The sequence below is a fragment of the Podarcis gaigeae genome (assembly GCF_964106915.1).
Source record: "Podarcis gaigeae genome assembly, chromosome: 8".
Taxonomy (NCBI): Eukaryota; Metazoa; Chordata; class Lepidosauria; order Squamata; family Lacertidae; genus Podarcis; species Podarcis gaigeae.
In genome coordinates, this window is record NC_139684.1 from 31,381,916 (window position 1) to 31,401,655 (window position 19,740).

Consider the following 19,740-nt stretch of genomic DNA (forward strand, 5'->3'; position numbering starts at 1 on the left):
TTGGCAGAGCCCCGTGTCGGTTGCTGAGGTCATGTTCCCTCCATCATTCACATCACCTACACCTTCTCCACTGCCTTGCAATGTCCTTCATCAAGCAGGTCATCTCATCCTGCCCCATGGAATTCTGTTCAGTGACAGATGCTGGTAGGTTCCAGAGAACTGGCTTGCGAGCAACTGCTGGTTATGCTTAGAACAGATGTGGGGAAACTTTGGCCCCCCAGATGTTGCTGGGCTGCAACTCCCATCACCCCAGCCATCAGCAACCAGGACTGATGGGAGTTGTAGTTCTACAACAGCTGGAGGGACACAAGTCCCCCACATCTGGGTCAGAACAAGGACCAATCTCCTTTATGGACCCAGCTGAAAGCAGGGGAGAATGAGCATCAGGCCTAAAGATTACTGGTATTTATGTGTGTGTCTTTACATGAAGAAAAAACTATAGGGAGACTCCCTGCTCTAAGAAATCTAGCAGCACAATGCTGGATTTTTCATGGGGTTTTTTTGTGTGGAAATTTATACCTCAATGCAGAAATGTTATTTCAAAATCTCTTTTTTTTTAATTCAACTGTTATTCAGCAATATACAATACGGTTTATAAACAAATGTCTTACCTTGTTTCCAATCTTTCTCTTTTTTTATATTTAAAAATAAATATTATCGACAGTGAATATCCATTATGGTAAGATGTGCCTTTTTAAAAAAATCAATAGTTCCCCCCAAAAGAAATAATTTAATTAAAAAAGAGGGGGAGGGGAAGGGAGGAGGAGAAAGGAAATAATAATAATAAAAATAAAAAGCCTAACCACAATAATCTACTAAAAAATAGGACCCTTCCTTAGAAGGGCTTTGCCCCCCCCCCATGTCTTTACATATCATCATAAAAGCAACTGTTCAACAGTTCGTGCAAAATTAATTGTCAGAGGAAAGGTTTAGAAAAAAAAGACGTTGGAAAAGAGAGAAATAATAGCTACCTTGTGTGGAACAGGGCATTGATACCATAGAATCTCGAAACTAGATGCATTATTTCAGGTGACTGACCTTTGTGTAATGTCCCAAAAATATGCTTTACCCCTCCCCTTGTTGAATGTGTTCATGCTTCTTTTCCAGTCTCTTTCTGTCCATCTTTAAGATTCTAGTTCTCATTGAGGGTTCTTTTTCCGTGTGTTTTTTGTTTTTGTTTTAAATAGTTTCCTTCTCATTTGGCTGAGGATTATCAGATAAAGAAGTCCATCAGTGGTCTAAGAATAAGTGTACAAGCTTATGGAACATCAACAGGAACGAATAGAGGAAAGGATCTGTCACGTAAATTGGCTCAGTACCTAGGAGGGAACAAGAGGAAGAAAAATGAAGGAGGGAGGGAGAGAGAGAAAGAAGAGAAAGGTTTAATTTTTGCAGCAGTTCAGAATCATTGATAACTTTAGTGTTTTGGTGAACCACTGAGTGGTCACAGGGCAGGCATGGGGAACCTTTGACCTGCCAGGTGTTGCTGAACTACAACTCCCATCATCCTTGGTCATTTCTTCTGGGGCTGATGGGAGTTGAGCTTCAGTAACATCTGGAGGGCCACAGGCTCCCCACATACCCCACAGAGAATGCCTTCAGTTCAGGCAGTTTAGAGCAGAGGTGTGCAACCTGTGGCAGTAGCCGGTTAGATGATGAAACAATAATGCAAGGACCATTTTTAGAAGTGTATGTCCATAAATACGACACATCCCATATTCATTGTCCAGGGTGAGTGTCATTCCTAATGTGTATATAGGCAAAGGGAACTCTTGGATTGTTCTGTCTAGCCCAGGGGTAGTCAACATTTTTATACCTACTGCCCACAGATGCATCTTTCTTTATGGTAAAATTTCCTTACCATCCACCAGTGCTCGATGGAAGGAGGATTCAACTTGTGCCGTAGAACCTCCTGCCGCCCACCTAGAATCCTGAAACGCCCACTAGTGGGCAGTAGGGACCAGGTTGACAACCCCTGGTCTAACCACTACAAATCTTTCTGGACTGATCTATGCTCACAACTGAGATAGGGCTGGCTGGCTCCATAGTCAATATTGTTGTCTAATGCATGCTGATTGCGAGCATGAAGACGTTGAACTCCGTTCAATGTTTAGAGCTTCAAAGATATTCTTTTAAAAGAAATCTTATTCCCCCCCTGCCTTATTTATTTGAAAATAAATAAAGGCATACTTGGAACATAAATTCTACGGTTGATTACAGCTTGCGTGGATCGAAACAATAAAATATCATATTGCCTAGATGATGAAAAGGGATAAAAAGCAAGCAAAAACGTGCACTCTTCTCTGCCTCTATCAATCGATAACACTCACCCCCCCGTCTGCATTCCTGCTATTAGATTTCAGTGCAATCCAATTTGGAGAGCCCCAAAGAGCGTTCCAAGAAACCACCTTGCAGGAATATGGCTGGCCTCTGCTGTTCATACGCAATTGTAATTAAAAGCTCTGCATAAATATTTGTGTAGGGTTGCATCACCATGGATTAGCGGTGTGTGTTGAAAAGAGAAAGGTGAGCTCACACGCCTGTGCTTCTGGTACAAGCGAAATACCAGCCAATGTAAAGGCACATGTAAAGGTAAAGGGACCACTGACCATTAGGCCCAGTCGTGGCCGGCTCTGGGGTTCTAGCGCTCATCTCGCTTTATTGGCCAAGGGAGCCGGCGTACAGCTTCCGGGTCATGTGGCCAGCATGACTAAGCTGCTTCTGGCGAACCAGAGCAGCGCATGGAAACGCCGTTTACCTTCCTGCCAGAGTGGTACCTATTTATCTACTTGCACTTTGACATGCCTTTGAACTGCTAGGTTGGCAGGAGCAGGGACTGAGCAATGGGAGCTCACCCCATCGCGGGGATTCAAACCGCTGACCTTCTGATCGGCAAGTCCTAGGCTCTGTGGTTTAACCCACAGCGCCACCTGTGTCCCTAAAGGCACATATACTGCTCCCTTAAAGCAGAACAATACTGATGCTGTGTAGATGGATGAAGAGGGGAATCAGAAGAAGCTTCTTCTCCTTTCTAAGGATGGAGAGAAACTGGGTTCTTTTCACACTTCAATGAGAAATGACACAATTCACACTTTTTGCAAAAAAAACCCCCTCTGTGCATCAAAACTTGGTTTTCTTTCCAAGATGGCACACCTCCAAATTTTGCAAGGTGTTTCTTCAACCAAATGATGTATGAAAAAAAGTGTATATGGGGAGCCGGTGTGTGTATAAGAATCCATACATTCATGGCAATAATGTACGAAAATATGCATTGCATCAGCAGAAATAGCTTGCGAAAAAGTGCATAATAGGGAGAAAGTGCACAAAAACGCAGATGAATTTTTACGATTCAGTCGCTGATAAGGAAACGTGGAGAATGGAACTTAGAAAGAGAAATGCCTGTGGGAAACTCACAAGCAGGATTTGAACTCAAGAGCACCCTCCCCTGCTGTGGTTTCCATCAACTGGTATTCAGAAGCGTCACTGCCTCCAACTGGGGAGGTAGAGCATGACCATCACAGCTAGTAACCAATAGTAGCTTCATTTGCCATGAAATTGTCGACTCTTCTTTTAAAGCCATCTATGTTGGTGGCCATCACTGCCTCCTTTGTGAGTCAGTTCCACTGATCCTTCAGTTTGTCTAATCCTGGGTTTGTTTGTTTTTAAAGCAGCCTAAGCTACTGGCCATAGTGATGTATTTGGAAACCCAAAAGTTAATTAATTTAATTTCTTAAGCAGATTTATATCCCACTTTGAAAGTAAATATCTTTGCACAGTGGCATGTAATTACATGTAAAATACACATAGCACTACAGATTCACCCCCCCCCCCAATTTGGGAAGCAATCATACAACCTCATGGAGGAGAGGATGTGATAGCTTGCAGAGCCTCTAACCAACATGGCTAGGAGCAAAATTGCTTTCTGACCCCCCAGCAATGCCATGAGTACACGGGGAAATCCCTGCGGCATGATGTATTTCGAGAGCATTCCAGGCCTGAGCTCTGTAAAACATAAACAGTAGAAGGAGTGCCTCTGTGCATGCGGTGCCTTTCTCTCTTCTACTGCTGGGTAATTCGCAAACAGCCCCCACAGGTCTTAGATTAAATGACCAGACACTGTGCAGCAGATCCACTTAAATCAATAGTTAACTACAGCCTAAATATAGTTTGAAGACACTCGAACTCAGGACGCAAGGGAGAAACGTGCTACAAGGAAGGCATGCTTGGCAACGTGATCAGCTCCTGCCTGGAAACCAATGTCCCCACTGTGGAAGAACGTGTGGATCCAGAATTGGCCTCCACAGTCACTTACGGACTCATTGTTAAAACCGTGTTTATGGAAGACAATCTTACTCAGCTACAAGTGATTGCCAAAGAAGAAGATAGTTTGAGATGCTTAAAATGTCAAGGCTATTATGATAGAAGCTCAAATCATACACCCTTAAAAAGACACCACCCTTCACTACAACCTGAACTTATTTCCAAGATGTGCTGTTCATTAAATATATATCATCCCTGAAAGACTGATGAAACCTGAGTATGATCCAGGAAAAGTTACACTCCATTTCACACAGGCACACAGGTCTCTCGGTGACTGCAATTCTGGATGATTGGCAGCTGTACATAGGAACTAACAATTCCTCCGACTTGCATTGCAGACGATGCAGCGTGGAATAAAAAATGCTGTCTGTGGTGCAAATCAGGCGCGGATGCAAGCTATTATTTGGGTTTGCCCCCAAGCAAGTATCTATTGCTTTTGCAGCTTAAAATTGCGTGTGCCTGCAATCTAATGTTCACTTGGGGAGCAAGCCCCACTGCACTTAAAAAGGCTTATGTCTGAATAAACATATATGGGGATGCTCTGTTAAGTCCCACTTGTACCAATGGGATTCAAACATTTCAGCTTCTCTGCTACCCAGCTACCCTTCTCCAAAAAAAATCTGCAACAAATATAAAAATGAATTCATGATGATGGAAAAGCAATTATTTGCAGAATTGCTTTGCAAATTATGCGGCCTGGGAGATGCCGCAAATCCAGTGGTTCACTAAGCGTCTCCATCAAGACTCTCTAAGAAACATGGTACTGTTGGGGAAGAGTCAAAAGCTCTGCAATACAGCATCCGCTGCCAGGCAGTGTGTAGGCAATAGATGGACCAGTGGTCTGGCTTGGGATAAGACCATTTCCTAAGCCTGTCAAGTTCAGTGAAGACAAAAATCAGCACAGTTCACCTAGACAGGATGGGACAGGATGTAGCGCAGTGGCAGAACACCTGCTTTGCGTGCAGAAGGTCTCAGGTTCAATCCCTGGCATCTCCAGGTAGGGTTTCTGCCTGATACCCTGAAGAGCCTCTGCCAGCCATTGTAGACAACACTGAGCAAGTTCTACTGATGGTCTGGGTATAAGATAGCTTCCTATGTCCCTATGTACCATCTTTAAAGGTAAAGGGACCCCTGACCATTAGGTCCAGTCGTGACTGACTCTGGGGTTGTGGCGCTCATCTCGCTTTATTGGCCGAGTGAGCCGGTGTACAGCTTCCGGGTCATGTGGCCAGCATGACCAAGCCGCTTCTGGCGAACCAGAGCAGCACACGGAAACGCCATTTACCTTCCCTCTGGAGTGGTACCTATTTATCTACTTGCACTTTGATGTGCTTTCGAACTGCTAGGTGGGCAGGAGCAAGGACTGAGCAACGGGAGCTCACCCCATCATGGGGATTCAAACCGCTAACCTTCTGATCAGCAAGTCCTAGGCTCTGTGGTTTACCCACAGCGCCACCCGCATCCCATGTACCATCTTTAACCTTTGCCATTTGGAGTATCTGAAAAGGAGCTTTTACAAAATTCCTGGCTGCTTTATAGAAGCACAACTCTCAGGGATGTGCAATCTCCAGCTGCTGTTAGTTAGGATGGCTTCATTACCTCCCAAATCGGAGAGATACTTTGAGACTGATTTAGGGCTGAGCAATACCTGATTTTCAACATCACAATATATCACGATGTCTGAAATACGGATGAAACTATGTAGAAGGGAACAGCAGGGTTGGGTGATATCTGGTTTTCAGCTTTGTGATATATCAACAGCTAAACATTGCAATATACTAATATATGAAATAAGGATGAAATTATGAAGAGGAACTGGCTAGGTTCAAGGTTTGTTTTTCTATATTGTGATTTTTGCATAACACCCCCCCCCCCCCCGATTTGCAATAAATTGTGATTTTTTGCATAACAACCCCCACTCTGATTTGCAATAAATTGCCAGGTCAAAAATTATGAAACCAGTAGAGTGGTACTTCAGGTTAAGAACTTAATTTGTTCTGGAGGTCTGTTCTTAACCTGAAACTGTTCTTAACCTGAAGCCCCACTTTAGCTAATGGGGCCTCCTGCTGCCGCTGCGCTGCCGCTGCACAATTTCTGTTCTCTCCTGAAGCAAAATTCTTAACCCGAGGTAATATTTCTGGGTTAGTGGAGTCTGTAACCTGAAGCGTGTGTAACCTGTAACCTGAAGCATATGTAACCCGAGGTACCACTGTATCATGATAATGTTGATATATCGCTCAGCCCTACTCCAAATACCGGTTGCTGGGAAACACAAAGGGGGAGGGTGTGGGATAGTTTCTGCCTCACACTTTAATCAGTCTTGGCTCCCCCCAAAGAATTCTGGGATCTGTAGTTTGTTATGGGTGCTGAGAGTTGTTTGCAGGCCTCCTATTCCGCTCACAGAGCTACAGTTCTCAGAGTTCCCTGGGAAGAGGAGTTGATTATTAAACCACTCAATGCATATTAATCTTTTCCTGCATGCAAACTGCGGAAGTTTAAAAATGCAGGGCAAATGTTGCTTTACAACAGATGGCTTGTGGAATCCCCAGGGATATTTCCCTGTCTTTTGAGAATAATCTCTTATCTGTCTTGTGAGTAGGACAGCAAAGAGCTAGATAATTAATCTTTAAAGGGATCAGGTCATAACCCTATAAAACGTTAGGCTTAGCATCATAGTTCAACACTTGGTCAGTTTTTTCAGACCAGTGGGTCAAACTGAGTTGAACTTGCTTCTTCCGTATGCCTGTGTGGATCTCTTAGATGAGTAGTGCAACAATGCTTAATATTTGTACAGTCAGAAAGGTCTCTCTAGAAAACCCACAAGCAGGACCTGAGGGCAATAACCCTCTCCCATACTCCTGGAGGTAGCAGCACACAGCCATTTGATAGCCTTATTTGTCACAAATTTGTATAATGCCTGTTGAAAGCTGGGAGCAGGAATTTGGGGCCAATGTGCCATCATTATGCTGTTGACACTCAGCTCTGTTTCTCCAGAACATCTGAGTTAGGAGAGCTGTGCAGTCCCTGTATCCATGTTTGGATGCAGAGGTGAGAGGGATGGCGAAAAGGAAGCTGAGCTTGAATCCTGGCAAAACAAGGCCAGCAGTTCCCATGACCAAGACATTGGTACAATTGCCTAACCTGGATGGGATCGCACTCTCCCTGAAGGAGCAAGTCTGCAATCTGAGGTGGGTGCTTCTTCATCCAGTTTCGTCATTGGAGGCCCAGGTAGTCCCAGTGGTTAGAAATGCAGATTGAAGCAGATGTTTTACGTAACTGTTTTTTTGACTGGTAATTTCGCTGTGTTGTGCTTTTTGAGGTCTTAAAAAAAATAATAATCAAACAGTATGTGCATTTTGTGAAATAATAATAAAGAAAGCTGCCTTAAGTCTGCAGCCATCAGCATGTCTTGTGGCAGTGAATTCCACAGGTTAACTACGCATGATGTGAAGAAGTAGTTCCTTCCTAGCCTGTCCTGAATCTCCCAATCATCAAGAAGTGGAGGGAAACATCTCTGTAGACACTATGCCCAATTTTATAGACCTAGGAGCATAGGAAGCTGCCTTGGACCAGGTCAGATCTTAGCTGATCTATCTCAATATTGTCGACAGTGACTTACAGCTGGTGTCCATGGTTTCAGACAGGAGTCTGCAGAAGTACAGAGACATTTTGTTGTTATTATTGGGGGGGAAGGAAAAACTTCAAAAATAGCCATGTGAAGACAGAGAGCACTTTGTAGCTGCTATGGAATATTTGGGGTGGGGTAGGGGATGCAAAACCAGTTGAGGGAGGAGGTGGAATGGAGTATCATTTCAGGAGGGCATGGCTGGCTGCGTGGCTGGAAGATCTCTGCCCTGCCTCTCTTTAATAATAATAATAATAATAATAATAATAATAATAATAATAATAAATAATAAATAAAAATAAATTTTATTTATATCCTGCCCTCCCCAGCCAAAGCCGGGCTCAGAGTGGCTAACAACAATAAAATAGTACAACATTCTAAAATCATTTCATTATAAAATTAATTCAAATCAAACTGATGGCAACCATTGGGCTAGAGTTCTGTGAAGATTGCCGAAGGAGGGAGTCAGGCTGTGCCCTGGCCAAAGGCCTGGTGGAACAGCTCTGTCTTGCAGGCCCTGCGGAAAGATGTCAAGTCCCACAGGGCCCTAGTCTCTTGTGACAGATCGGAGCCATTCCTTCATGGGATTCAGTGCGGCCTCAGGTTTCAAGCCAGTCTCCCTCGTACCTCCGTGTGTTCAGCAAGGGCTGGCCCAACCATCATTCTCTCCCTACTAAGCTTTGTCCTTTTGAAGTCGGAACTGGTGCCGGACTGAATGGTGACATCCTTTCCTTGCCCAGAGCCATATTTGCAACATACAGATTCCGCTGTTCTGCTAAAGTCCTCCACTTCTCCGATGACAGCAATTTGCCTCCCCGTTGGTAACAGCCCAGCAATGCAAAAATAACGGTTGCTAAGGCCTGTTGTGACAAATAACCCCCCGTTTCACTGACACCCCGGCTTTTACCAATGCAAAACCCAACAGGAGCTGTTTAATATTGATGCACACAGTTGCTTTGTTCCTGCCTTGCTCGCAGGAGCGCAGTGGTACATACAGGCATTGTGCACTTGCCACAAGACGCACTCCTTAAATTAAAAACCTATAATCAATTCATCTTCCTGCTAATACAATGCTGTCAGAGATTTGTACGGTGGGGGAGGGGGGGGACAACAGCAACAACACAAACTGGGTCCTTTCAAAATATCCACAATTGCTGTGCTTTTCTTCTCTACTTCCAGACCTTTTTGGCCCTTGTTAATAAAAACATTGGCTTTGCTTCACAGAAAAGAAAGAAGGAAAAAGACTCCAGCATGGAACCAACTCCAGTGTCAGAGACATCATGTCTCTGTATGTTCGTGGCTGAGAATCGCAGGTGAGCAGGGTGCTCTTGTCCTGCAGGCTTCCCACAGGCATCCTATTGGCTACTTTGAGAACAGGATGCTGGACCAGACAGGCCATTGGCCTGATCCAGCAGGCTCTTCTTATATTCTTAACTAAGGCTGATTCATGGCAGATGAAAGGAAGGACTTCTTTACATAGCACATAGTTAGACTATGGAACTCGCTCCCACAGGAGGCAGAGATGGCCACCAACTTGGATGGATTTAAAAGAGGAATGGACCAATTCATGGAGGAGAGGATTATCAATGACTACTAGCCACCATGCTCTGCCTCCACAGTTGGAGGCAGCAAGGCTTCCAAATACCAGTTGCTGGGAACCACAGAAGGGGAGAGGGCTCTTGAGTTCGAATCCTGCTTGCTGTTTTTTCACAGGCAGCTGTTTGGCCACTGTGAGAACAGGATGCTGGACTAGGTGGTCTGATCCAGCAGGCTCTTTTTATGTTCTAATGCTTTGATCTTTACCTGGGAGTAAGTCCCATTGAACTCAAGGGGGCTTATGCCTGGGAAGGCATATACAGTGGTACCTCGGGTTACAGACTCTTCAGGTTACAGACGCTTCAGGTTACAGACTCTGCTAACCCAGAAATAGTACCTCTGGTTAAGAACTTTGCTTCAGGATGAGAACAGAAATCGCATGGCAGCAGTGGGAAGCCCCATTAGCTAAAGTGGTACCTCAGGTTAAGAACAGTTTTAGGTTAAGAACGGACCTCCAGAACGAATTAAGTTCTTAACCCAAGGTACCACTGTATACAACTGCACTGTTAAACACCTATTTGCTGTTGCAGTTCTTGCTACCGCTGCTGTATTATGAAAGGAGCTGTCCAGCAGATCAGGAAGAAGGTTTTCAAAAAAACAGGACTTGTCCAGCTAGAGCAAGGATGAGAAACCTGTGGCCCTCCAAACATTGCTGGGCTCCAACTTCCATCAACTTCAGCCAGAGTGATCAAATGTTGGGAATCCAAACCATATCTTAAGGCTCACAAGGTTCTTTACCCCTGAGCTAAGAAGTAAAGCAGAACTAGGAAATGGGAAAGAAGGGGTGTTGCATTAGCAGTAGCTAAGCATCACCTGAACATTATTTTTAGTTGCCCCACCGCTTTCTAGAGCATCAGCATAGCCATAATACAGAGCATGATTCTGAAGTCATTTTCCCACATAGAACTCAATACTGGAGACCATGTGTTGCTAGATAGTCACTGAACCTCCTAGTTTGGGTATCCACTTGGCCTCAGTGCTGCTCCTGTTGTCCCAGGTATTTGGGCGGTGAGAGCAGTGAGGGTATCCTAAATTGGCAGCATTTCAAGGTAGTAGCCTTAGGGCCATATGCTGTTGTGCACTGTCATTAGCCCATGGACAATTATAATCCTGGGGCTTCAGATTCCAAGCTGCTAACATACTATCAGTGACTACTATAGGTATATGAAAGCGACTGCGCTAGCAAAACTTGTTTTTTGGGGTAGACTCACAGCATTGATGGATGTATTTACTAGCAAATCTTGGGTTTGTGAACTCTCAGCAGGAACAGTCTCTTTTCTCAGACATTTCACAGTTAATGACTATATTGGTTGTATCTTCCAATTTTTTTTTAAAGGAGAGAAGTTTTTACAGGGTGTCTCTCCCACCTACTCCACATAATTATATATCTGTAAGTCATCCCACACACATCTGGATTAGAGGAAAGACCTGCCCCATCAGATAATGACAAACCCTAAAGGCATAAATGTGATTCTATTGTGGGGCAAACACCCCACAAAAGGAGCCTTATAACTTAATTTCTTTCTGTTGCAAACTGTTAGGAGACCCCCTATGCCACTTACAGAACTACTCTTTGATTGCTGTACAGATTGCTATAGCAATCTGTGATAGGAATAGGAGTCTCCTAACAACTCTCAGAACCCGTAACAAACTACAGTTCCCACGGTTCTCTGGGAGATGCCATGGCTGTTTAAAGTGGCATACAACTGCTTTAAATGTAGGCCATTCTCAAGGTGCCTTTGTGGAAAGGGGCAGCAAGAATTCACGTAAGACTCTGGCCACCTCCACGCTTTTGCAAGGGGGAATTCAAGTGCAGGTTAGAAATCTAGGTTTGGATAATTAAAGTGGATCTGCTGCCCTGATGCAACAAATCCATATTTTTTGTTTGTTTTTGTTTTTAAATGGTACCTTTGTGGTTAGGAAAATGAACTGAAAAGGATGGGATGAATGGATCACCATACAAACAAATCTTGATGAATTCACGACGAATGCTCATTGTCGTATAATCTCTCCCAGGGCCAGATTAAAACCTTGAGAGGGCCTAAACACTGAAAAGATGATGTGCCCCTCCATACATAATTCTAAATAAAAACAACACAAAATTATAAAATGGAAAGAATTTGGTTTTTTAAAAAATCTGACAAATCTACTATTCATGCTGAAATTAAAATGGCTTCTTTCTAGTTTTCTGATGGCAAAATTCTTGAAAAGTTCATTGAAGCTGACTCGACAAAGCAGGCCTGCTTCCAGACATGGTGGAGAAAGTGAATCAAGTCTGTCCTTACATATTGGTGTTATCTGAGGATTTTTTCATTTCAGCCAAGAAAAATAGTGATCTGTGGGACATTTGGTAATAATCAACATTAGAAGAATGATGACTACTTTGGAGATTTTTTAAAAAACCAAATGTCTAATTCTTCTTCTTTTTTAATTAAAAAAATTCCTCAATTCTAGTTGGGTGTTCCTGTTTTGCTGGTGGCTTAAACACATGCTTAGCCTACCTATTCAGTAATCCAGCACTGACCTCTGCACAAACAAATCAGGACTGAAATAGACTGAATCAGGACTGAAAAGACTGAATAGAGTCTAACCTCTCTGTAAGCTTGGAGGAGCCCTAAGCTACAAACTTTGCAGGTTTCATGTAGCACCCAGGGTTGCTGGAAAGATGAAACATACAAAAGCCAATCCCCTATTTTGGGAAAGATAAAATCCAGCTCTCATTCAGATCCACCTCCATCTTTAAGAGGCAGATATTCTGTGTACCTGTGAATAATCTCCTGTGTACCTTTGGGGACTCCTCTTTTTGCATTCCTGTCTGTACATCAGCCATCTGAGAATAATTATGTTCCAGGCATGCATCAGACAAAATGAGCTCTAATCTAGGACCACAATAAATCTACTAGTCCTTAAGGTGCTTGGAGACTCTTTTTTTTAAAAAAAGAGTGTGTTTTCATAGCAGGGACTCCACATTCTAGGCATGTCTGAACCCTCATTTTAAGAATTAAGACTGCCACATATAGCTCTTGACCATCACAAACCTTGCAAATGAGGAAGTTCAACCACCTATATGTTTCCTCTGGTAGACTCTAAGGACATTTTTCATACTCTAGGAATCAATTAACATCCCATTACAAAAAAACAACAACCCCTCGTTCCCTCACCACGATTCAAGGGAGTCCTTAATCAGCCTGGCTTTAAAAACCTCCAGTGATGCATGTTTAATAAGAAGTTCCTTTTGCATGTTTCTTCCCTACTGACATTTAAGAACCCTATCTTGATTTCAATTATGGCAAATATTCTTTGTGGTATTTAATATACCTAGGATAAGTAGACTAGCTGCTGAACCCAGATCTCTTCTACATCAGGGAACAATGCTGTAGCCCTTAGTTGTTAAAATTGGCAAAGTTAGTGCACACCCTCCAACATTTCTCTGATGAAAAGAGGAATGTCCTATTTCATCACCATCATCACCATCATATTTATGCCCCACCTATCTGACTGGGCTGCTCCAGTCACTCTGGATAGCTCCCAACATATATAAAAACATAATAAAACATTAAACATCAAAAAATTTCCCTATACAGGGCTGCCTTCAGATGTCTTCTAAAGGCTATATAGTTACTTATCTCCTTAGTTTGGGAGTTGCATAACTCTATTCCCACCAGCATTTCTCCGATGAAAATTGTGACATTGTAAGGAAAAGTGGGATATTCTGGGATCAAATCAGACACAGGGATAGCTTCTGTAAATCCAGAACTGTCCCTGGAAAATAGGGACACCTGGAGAGTCTGTTAGTGAAGTGACAGTATGTACCAATGTGGCATTTTTCCCAGGCACTGCTGGACTACAACTCCCATCATCCTTGACCATTTGTCATGTTGGCTGGGACTGATGGGAATTGGAGTCTAGCAACCACACAGGCACCTCCTATCATAGGAAGCTGCATAGGAAGCTGCCTTATATTGAGCCAGACCATTGGTTCGTCTAGTTTAGTACTGTTGGACTACAACACTCATCATCCCTGATCATTCACATGCTGGCTCAGCCTCATAGCAGCTGTAGGGCATCAGGTTCCACATCCAAAGTCTATTGACTAGGATAATTGGGGAAGGACAATATTAGCAACATGGGAAGTTGCCTTACACCAGGCCCAAATATTTTCCCCGGCCATCTCACAGCCTTAGCCATATCAATAATTATAATGTATTATCAATTTTAATCCCATGCTTTGTTAGCCCTAGGATGGTATACACAGCTATTAACAATTGTCCTGTGAGCTTCCATAGCAATATTTCCCTCTAATTCTTGTGTTGCTTTGCAAATTTTGTATTTTGTAAAGGTCTTTGGCTATGCACAATTAACTTGACTGACTAGAGCCCACTGTTATCTGCTTTGAATGGCAGCAGCTCGTTAAGAGTCTCAAGTTCCCATCACTTTCTACCTGATCCTTTTAAGACTGGAGATGTCAGAGATAGGGATGGAGAAGAAATTCAATTCAGTACACATGGAAAGCCAAATCACATTCTCAGTATGCAAACTGAAACACAGCAGTGCTTTGAAACTGGCATTTATCCAAATTTTGCAATTCAGTTGTCCAACCAATGTTTAGAAAAAACACATATCTTATGGGAAAGTGTGCATACCAATTGAAGATATTAGTGAAAATAACATGCAAGAACGCATTGCATTAGGAACAACGGCTTGCAAAGATGTGTTCATGAGTCAAAACTGCATCTAAAAATGTGTTTATAGGAGACATTCTCACTAAAATACTGATGGATTTTAATGAGGATTTTATACAAGAAAAACCTTCCGATTGCTGCAAAAAGGCGGAGATCTGAATTTCAGATTGGAAAAAGGAGAAGCAGAGTCAACCAAAATTGTCAGGTCCTTCCATCCCAAAATAAACTGGGATGTGCGTATCTATCTATCTATCTATCTATCTATCTATCTATCTATCTACCTATCTATCTATCTATCTATCTATCACACATTATCTTAGGCAAATGCATTAAAACATTTAATGAGTTTAGTTTTGAGCATCTATTTCTTGTACAGATGCTTTTAAACACATTATTCACAGAGCGTCTGCCAAAAACACACATTTTATTAACCTCAGGATCAGAAAGGTTAAATCAAACAAATGCAGAGGTGCTATTAATGCTTCAGTAATTAGGCAAGGATACAAAATGTACCGCAAGCATCTGCTAGTACATCACAAAACTGAAGACCTCCTGGAAACTCCCTTCACCCTCCAGTACAGAGGCTTCCACTAGGCACAGAGGCCTAGTGGAAAAGAAATGTCCCCCCCCCCCCCAGCTCCTGCAGATATGTAATGATGGTGCCAGGTGAGCCTCCCTGGTGGCAGCAGTCCACAAGCAAGTCCATGATGCATTCGTGGTGCACTTATAATGAACCATCCACTCCTCATTCCACCTTTTCCAGAGGCCAAAACTTGACGCACCCCTTTGCACTGCCTTCCCTGGCTAAGCAAGGCACTGGGCTTTGGGAAGGAGGCGCAAGGTTCTGGCAGGATCCTAGAGCCCCTCAATCTCCTTCCCCCAAGCTGGGAAAGCACTAACTAGGCTTTAGGAAGGAGGATGGAGGGCTCTAGGACCCTGTCAGAGCCCTCATGTCTCCTTCCCAAAGCCCAGCGGGGTGGGGTGTCAAATGTTGCTGAGGGCCACCAGAAAAGGTCTCAAGGGCCACCTGTGGACGGCCCTGGGATAGACTGTTGACAGGGACAGACTTGACATCAGCACATAAATCCAGTGCCTAAGAGCTTGCACCAGAGCTCTCCCGTTGTTTGCTTATGTGTTTCTTCCATTCACATGCCATCGTTTCACCATGATGGAACTCAGGGAAGGCGCCATGTTTTCCCTGTCCCAGGAGTTCTCAGAGCCTCAGAAGGCCTCATCTTTGCAAAGAACCTCCTGGAAGAGGTTTTGCTCTTAGAGTTTAGTTACTTCTTTGAATCACTGGATTCCCCTCTGTTTTTGAGTCCCAGCCAGGGGGAAATGGGGGGGGGGGATATAAATAAATAATTTTCCTGTCAGCTCTTTCCCCTCCCTCCTTCATTCCCTCCCTGCAGCTGGCCTCCCACTTTTTACTCTTTCACTTTTGCTCTTTCCCTCCTGCACTTTTCCCTTTGAGGTACTGCTTCGCTGTCTGCCTCTTCTGCCTCCTGCTCCGTCTCCCCTCACCTGCCTCTCTTTCCTTGTCCTCAAGGAAAGAGAGGCAGGTGTGTCACTCCTGTTTCCCCCTCCTTCTCCTCCTGCTTCTCGCTGAGGACTGAAACTGACTCTTCCTGGATGTTGCCTTTTCATATTGCTCTGGAAGACTGTCAGCATCCTCCTGATGCCTGTTGGGATCCCTTCATAATAGGGCTTCCTCCCCAGAAGATGCCCCATGAAGGCACTGACCAGACCCAGACCTGCAAAGCTGTGCCTTCAGAACACATTCTGGGACCGGCTCCACCCATCACACACCTTCTCACTTTGCACTGAATTCTCTTGTGATCTAAGATTGCCTCTCCGTTAACTGGCTGCAACATTTCCTGCCCAATCATCAGTGCAGGAGGCTTCAAATGGTTTGTTAATACGGTGTCTCCTATTAACACGAACATGTCCAACCACCAGAGATATAGAGCAGATAGAAAAGATAAGGCCAGATTATCAGGGGCAGGGGATCTTTGCCCTAACAGACATATCTGACATGCTCTTTTAGCTGCAAATGTTTATGCCCATCTGTTAGCGTGGCTTTGTGCCCATTACAATCTGATCTGGCTGTTTCATTAGGGCATATGCACTTCACAACCCACAGGCAGTCTACGCAAGGCTAAATAAATCAGCTGTGCAGGAAGCTCAGTTTTTCTCTTTGATAGTCGGAAGGCTCAGGCCCCATCTGCACTGTAAATTCAAAGCAGTATCATACTGCCTCTCCCCATATGAACCAACCCAGTCCCTGCCATCATCATCTGAGGCCGTTCTTCATGTGCCTCCTTCGCAAGAGTTTTGGGGTTTGGCAGCTTGGGAATGGGCCTTTTCTGTGGTGGCTCCCTGCTTGTGGAACGCTCTCCCCAGGGAGGCTCACCTGGTGCCTTCATTACATCTCTTTAGGCACCGGATAAAAACATTCCTCTTCTCCCAGGCCTTGGACTAATTCAACCATCTATGGCATTTTTAAATGGTGGGGTTTTGTTCACTCTTTGTATTTGTTATTATGTTATGGATTTTCATGTTTTTATATTGCAAACCACCCTGAGATCCTCAGGATGAAGGGTTTTATAGACATCTTAAAAATAAAAAAATAAAAGCAGTCATGGCTTTCTCCCAAAGAATCATGGGAGCTGTGGTTTGTTAAGGGTGCTGAAGGTCGGTAGACACAGTGGCGGCTAGTAACACTTTTACTTGGGAGGGATGCAATTTTTTCATCACAAAAGGTTCTACCCAACACTTATTTAGAAAAGTGTGCCATTATACACACACAGAGTGCCCTTGTCTCCTCGTCTCTACCCAGCTATCAGTTATTCTCTGCACTTCTATGGACAGGGACAGAGCTTCCATGTAAGAGGACCCAAGTATGATTTTCATACAAGATTTACTCCATTCCTCTTATTTAAAAAATAAGCCATACCACACAATGTAATTTTCTGAATTCATGCATTGTTTACACCTGCTCATCCCTTGTGCAAAAACTTAACACAAAATAAGCTTTTAAAAAGTGAATAAAACTTGTTTCAAGTTGCGTGCAGGAATGTAGATTCCTGCATCTGCCTCTCAGCCACTGCTTACCCATGGTGAACATAGAGAACATGGGCTGTATCCAACTAACCTTTACTCAGAGTAGACCTATTAAAATTAAAGGTCATAAGTTTGTTTTGTTCATTATTTGCAATAAATCTGTTCAGAGCATGGCTGACATTGGATACAGCCCCATGCTTTCATCTCCTAAAGGCACCTCTAGATGGAACAGTTTTCAAGCATAAATTTCCATATTTGATGCATGCAAACTGCACTAAATACCAGCTCTGAATCTAGCAGGATGAGTGCAGGCAGCACAGTCCAAAAGAGGCATCAACTCAGTTTTACTCAGAAGTAGACCCATTAAAATACATGGACAACATGGACTAAGTTCCATTCATTTCAATAGGTCTACTCTGATTCAAACTGATTACCTGCTGTGGCGTCCCTAAATCTTTGCATTAGTTGGGGCTTCTACCTAATAGCATCAGCAGTAGCTGGTGCCCATTGTGATTGGTAAAGGTGAAAAGCAGGGAGGCCAACAGTAGGTGGTGCCAAAACAGTAGGTGGTGCCAAAGCCAGGCGGAGCCTACTAATTAATTTGGTTGCCATTCTGTTCCCTGCTGAGGTCCACAAGGGCAATAGAAAGATTAAAGAGGAGGAAGCTGAACCCCCTGGATTTATTGCAAATAGTAAGGCAGGCCAGTGGGTCATATTGAGGTTGGTGGGGCAGTGCCATCCTCATGGGGCAGCCTCCATTGATGCAGCAAAAGAACAGCCCTGCTGAATTGGTCTAGAAGGGTTGGTCTAGTCTGCTACCACCAGCACCATAACCATCATCACCATCTTATTTTCATTACTGGGTTCTTTCCATCCGTGTTCTACTTAGATCAGACACACTGAAGTTAATGGACTTAGCAATAACCATCAGTTTCAAGGGGTCTACCTATCACCACCACCACAACTATCATCATTTATTTGTGGCTTACAACAAAAATGTTTAAAATTAACCTACAATTCTAAAGGCATACATGATACAGAATTTAAAATTCAACAAAAAGACAAAAGATCATTAGTTGACTAAAAGTGCTCATCCTGCAATGCCATAAAAAATAAAAAAGTCCAACTCCATCCTACTAAAAGATGAACACCAATGCAGATTAGGATATCATCATTCCATGTGAACAGCAGTTGAGAGTCAAATGACTGGGTGAACAGGAATGTCTTTGCCTGGCACCTAAAAGTTGTTAATGAAGGCACCAGGCACATTTCTCTTTGAAGAGCATTCCACAATTGGAGATTCACCACTGAAAAGGTCTGTTCTCATATTACCACCCTCTGCAGCTCCTTTGGAGGGGGCAAATGGAGAAGGGTCTCAGATGATGAATGCAGGATCTAGGTGGGTTCATGCAGGGAAAGGTGGTCCCTAATCTACTGGGGCCCTGAGCGACATAAGGCTTTATAGGTCAAATCAGCACTAGGAACTGACCACCACTATTTCCAACACTTAAAGCAAAATGCTTAAGGGAAGCTCCCTGCTAAAGCATGAAGTTAACAACCTTCATGGAGTCCCCTTCACCAGTGGGTGATTTTCCTCCTTCCTTCCTGGAAGGAGAGGTTATTCTCAGTGTACCAAGCAGACACAGTTACTCTACTTCTAGGATCTATGCCGCATTGATAGGAACCAGCGGGCAAAAAAGTACCACATACTCCTTCACGACTCTCTCTGGAGACAGCTCATCTATCATAAACAGCAACATGAACCAGTCTTGATACAGACAGAAATGACCTCTTGCTCTACATATTTGTGTGTAGAGGGGAAATGGTGGCCGAGGCATGAATAAAGCCCAGTGAAAATTTGTTGTGACAGTTTATGACAACATACAGCTGTAACCCTCTGAGCATAGCATGCCAGATCTGTCTCTGTTAAACATAGTGTGACCAGTACTGAACTCTGCTAAGCATTGAAATTAATGCAGTAAGAAATGTGATGTTGACTTAGAATGTACTCTCTTTCATCTTGTTGGAGGTTTTTTTTCTGGGATGTTTGTTTTGAAAGTCTAGTACTCTTAATGGGGGGGGGGCAGCATGGTGCCATCCATATATTATTAGACTCCCAACAGCCCCAGTAAGCATGGCCAATGGTCAGAGATTATGGGAGTTGTAGTCCAACAACATCTGGGGGACACTCTGCTCTACACTATACATCATATCATCAGTCAGAGTTTAAAAGCATAAAAAAATCATTTCTGGATCAGGCCAGTAGTCCATTTTGCCCAACATCCACAATGGATGTCTATGGAAAGCACACAAGCAGGACCGGAGTGCAACAACACTTTTCTCTCCAAAGTAGAGAAAAGTGTTGGAAAATGGAGGCAGTGTTCTATTGTTCTAATTTCATAACCTTTCAATGTCCAAGAATTTCTTACAACAGCACTTTTTAGGAAAGTTCAGCAT

General features: G+C 43.5%; 1 protein-coding gene across 1 annotated transcript in view; it reads right to left on the reverse strand.

Moving 5' to 3' along the window:
• Window positions 1-537: 537 nt before the first annotated feature.
• VSTM2B (V-set and transmembrane domain containing 2B) overlaps window positions 538-19,740 on the reverse strand; it is a 38,686-nt gene continuing 19,483 nt past the window's right edge. Inside the window, exon 6 of the mRNA XM_083750553.1 lies at window positions 538-1,319. Coding sequence (XP_083606679.1) covers window positions 1,231-1,319 — 89 coding nt within the window. The 3' untranslated portion in view covers window positions 538-1,230. The remainder of the gene's footprint in view (window positions 1,320-19,740) is intronic.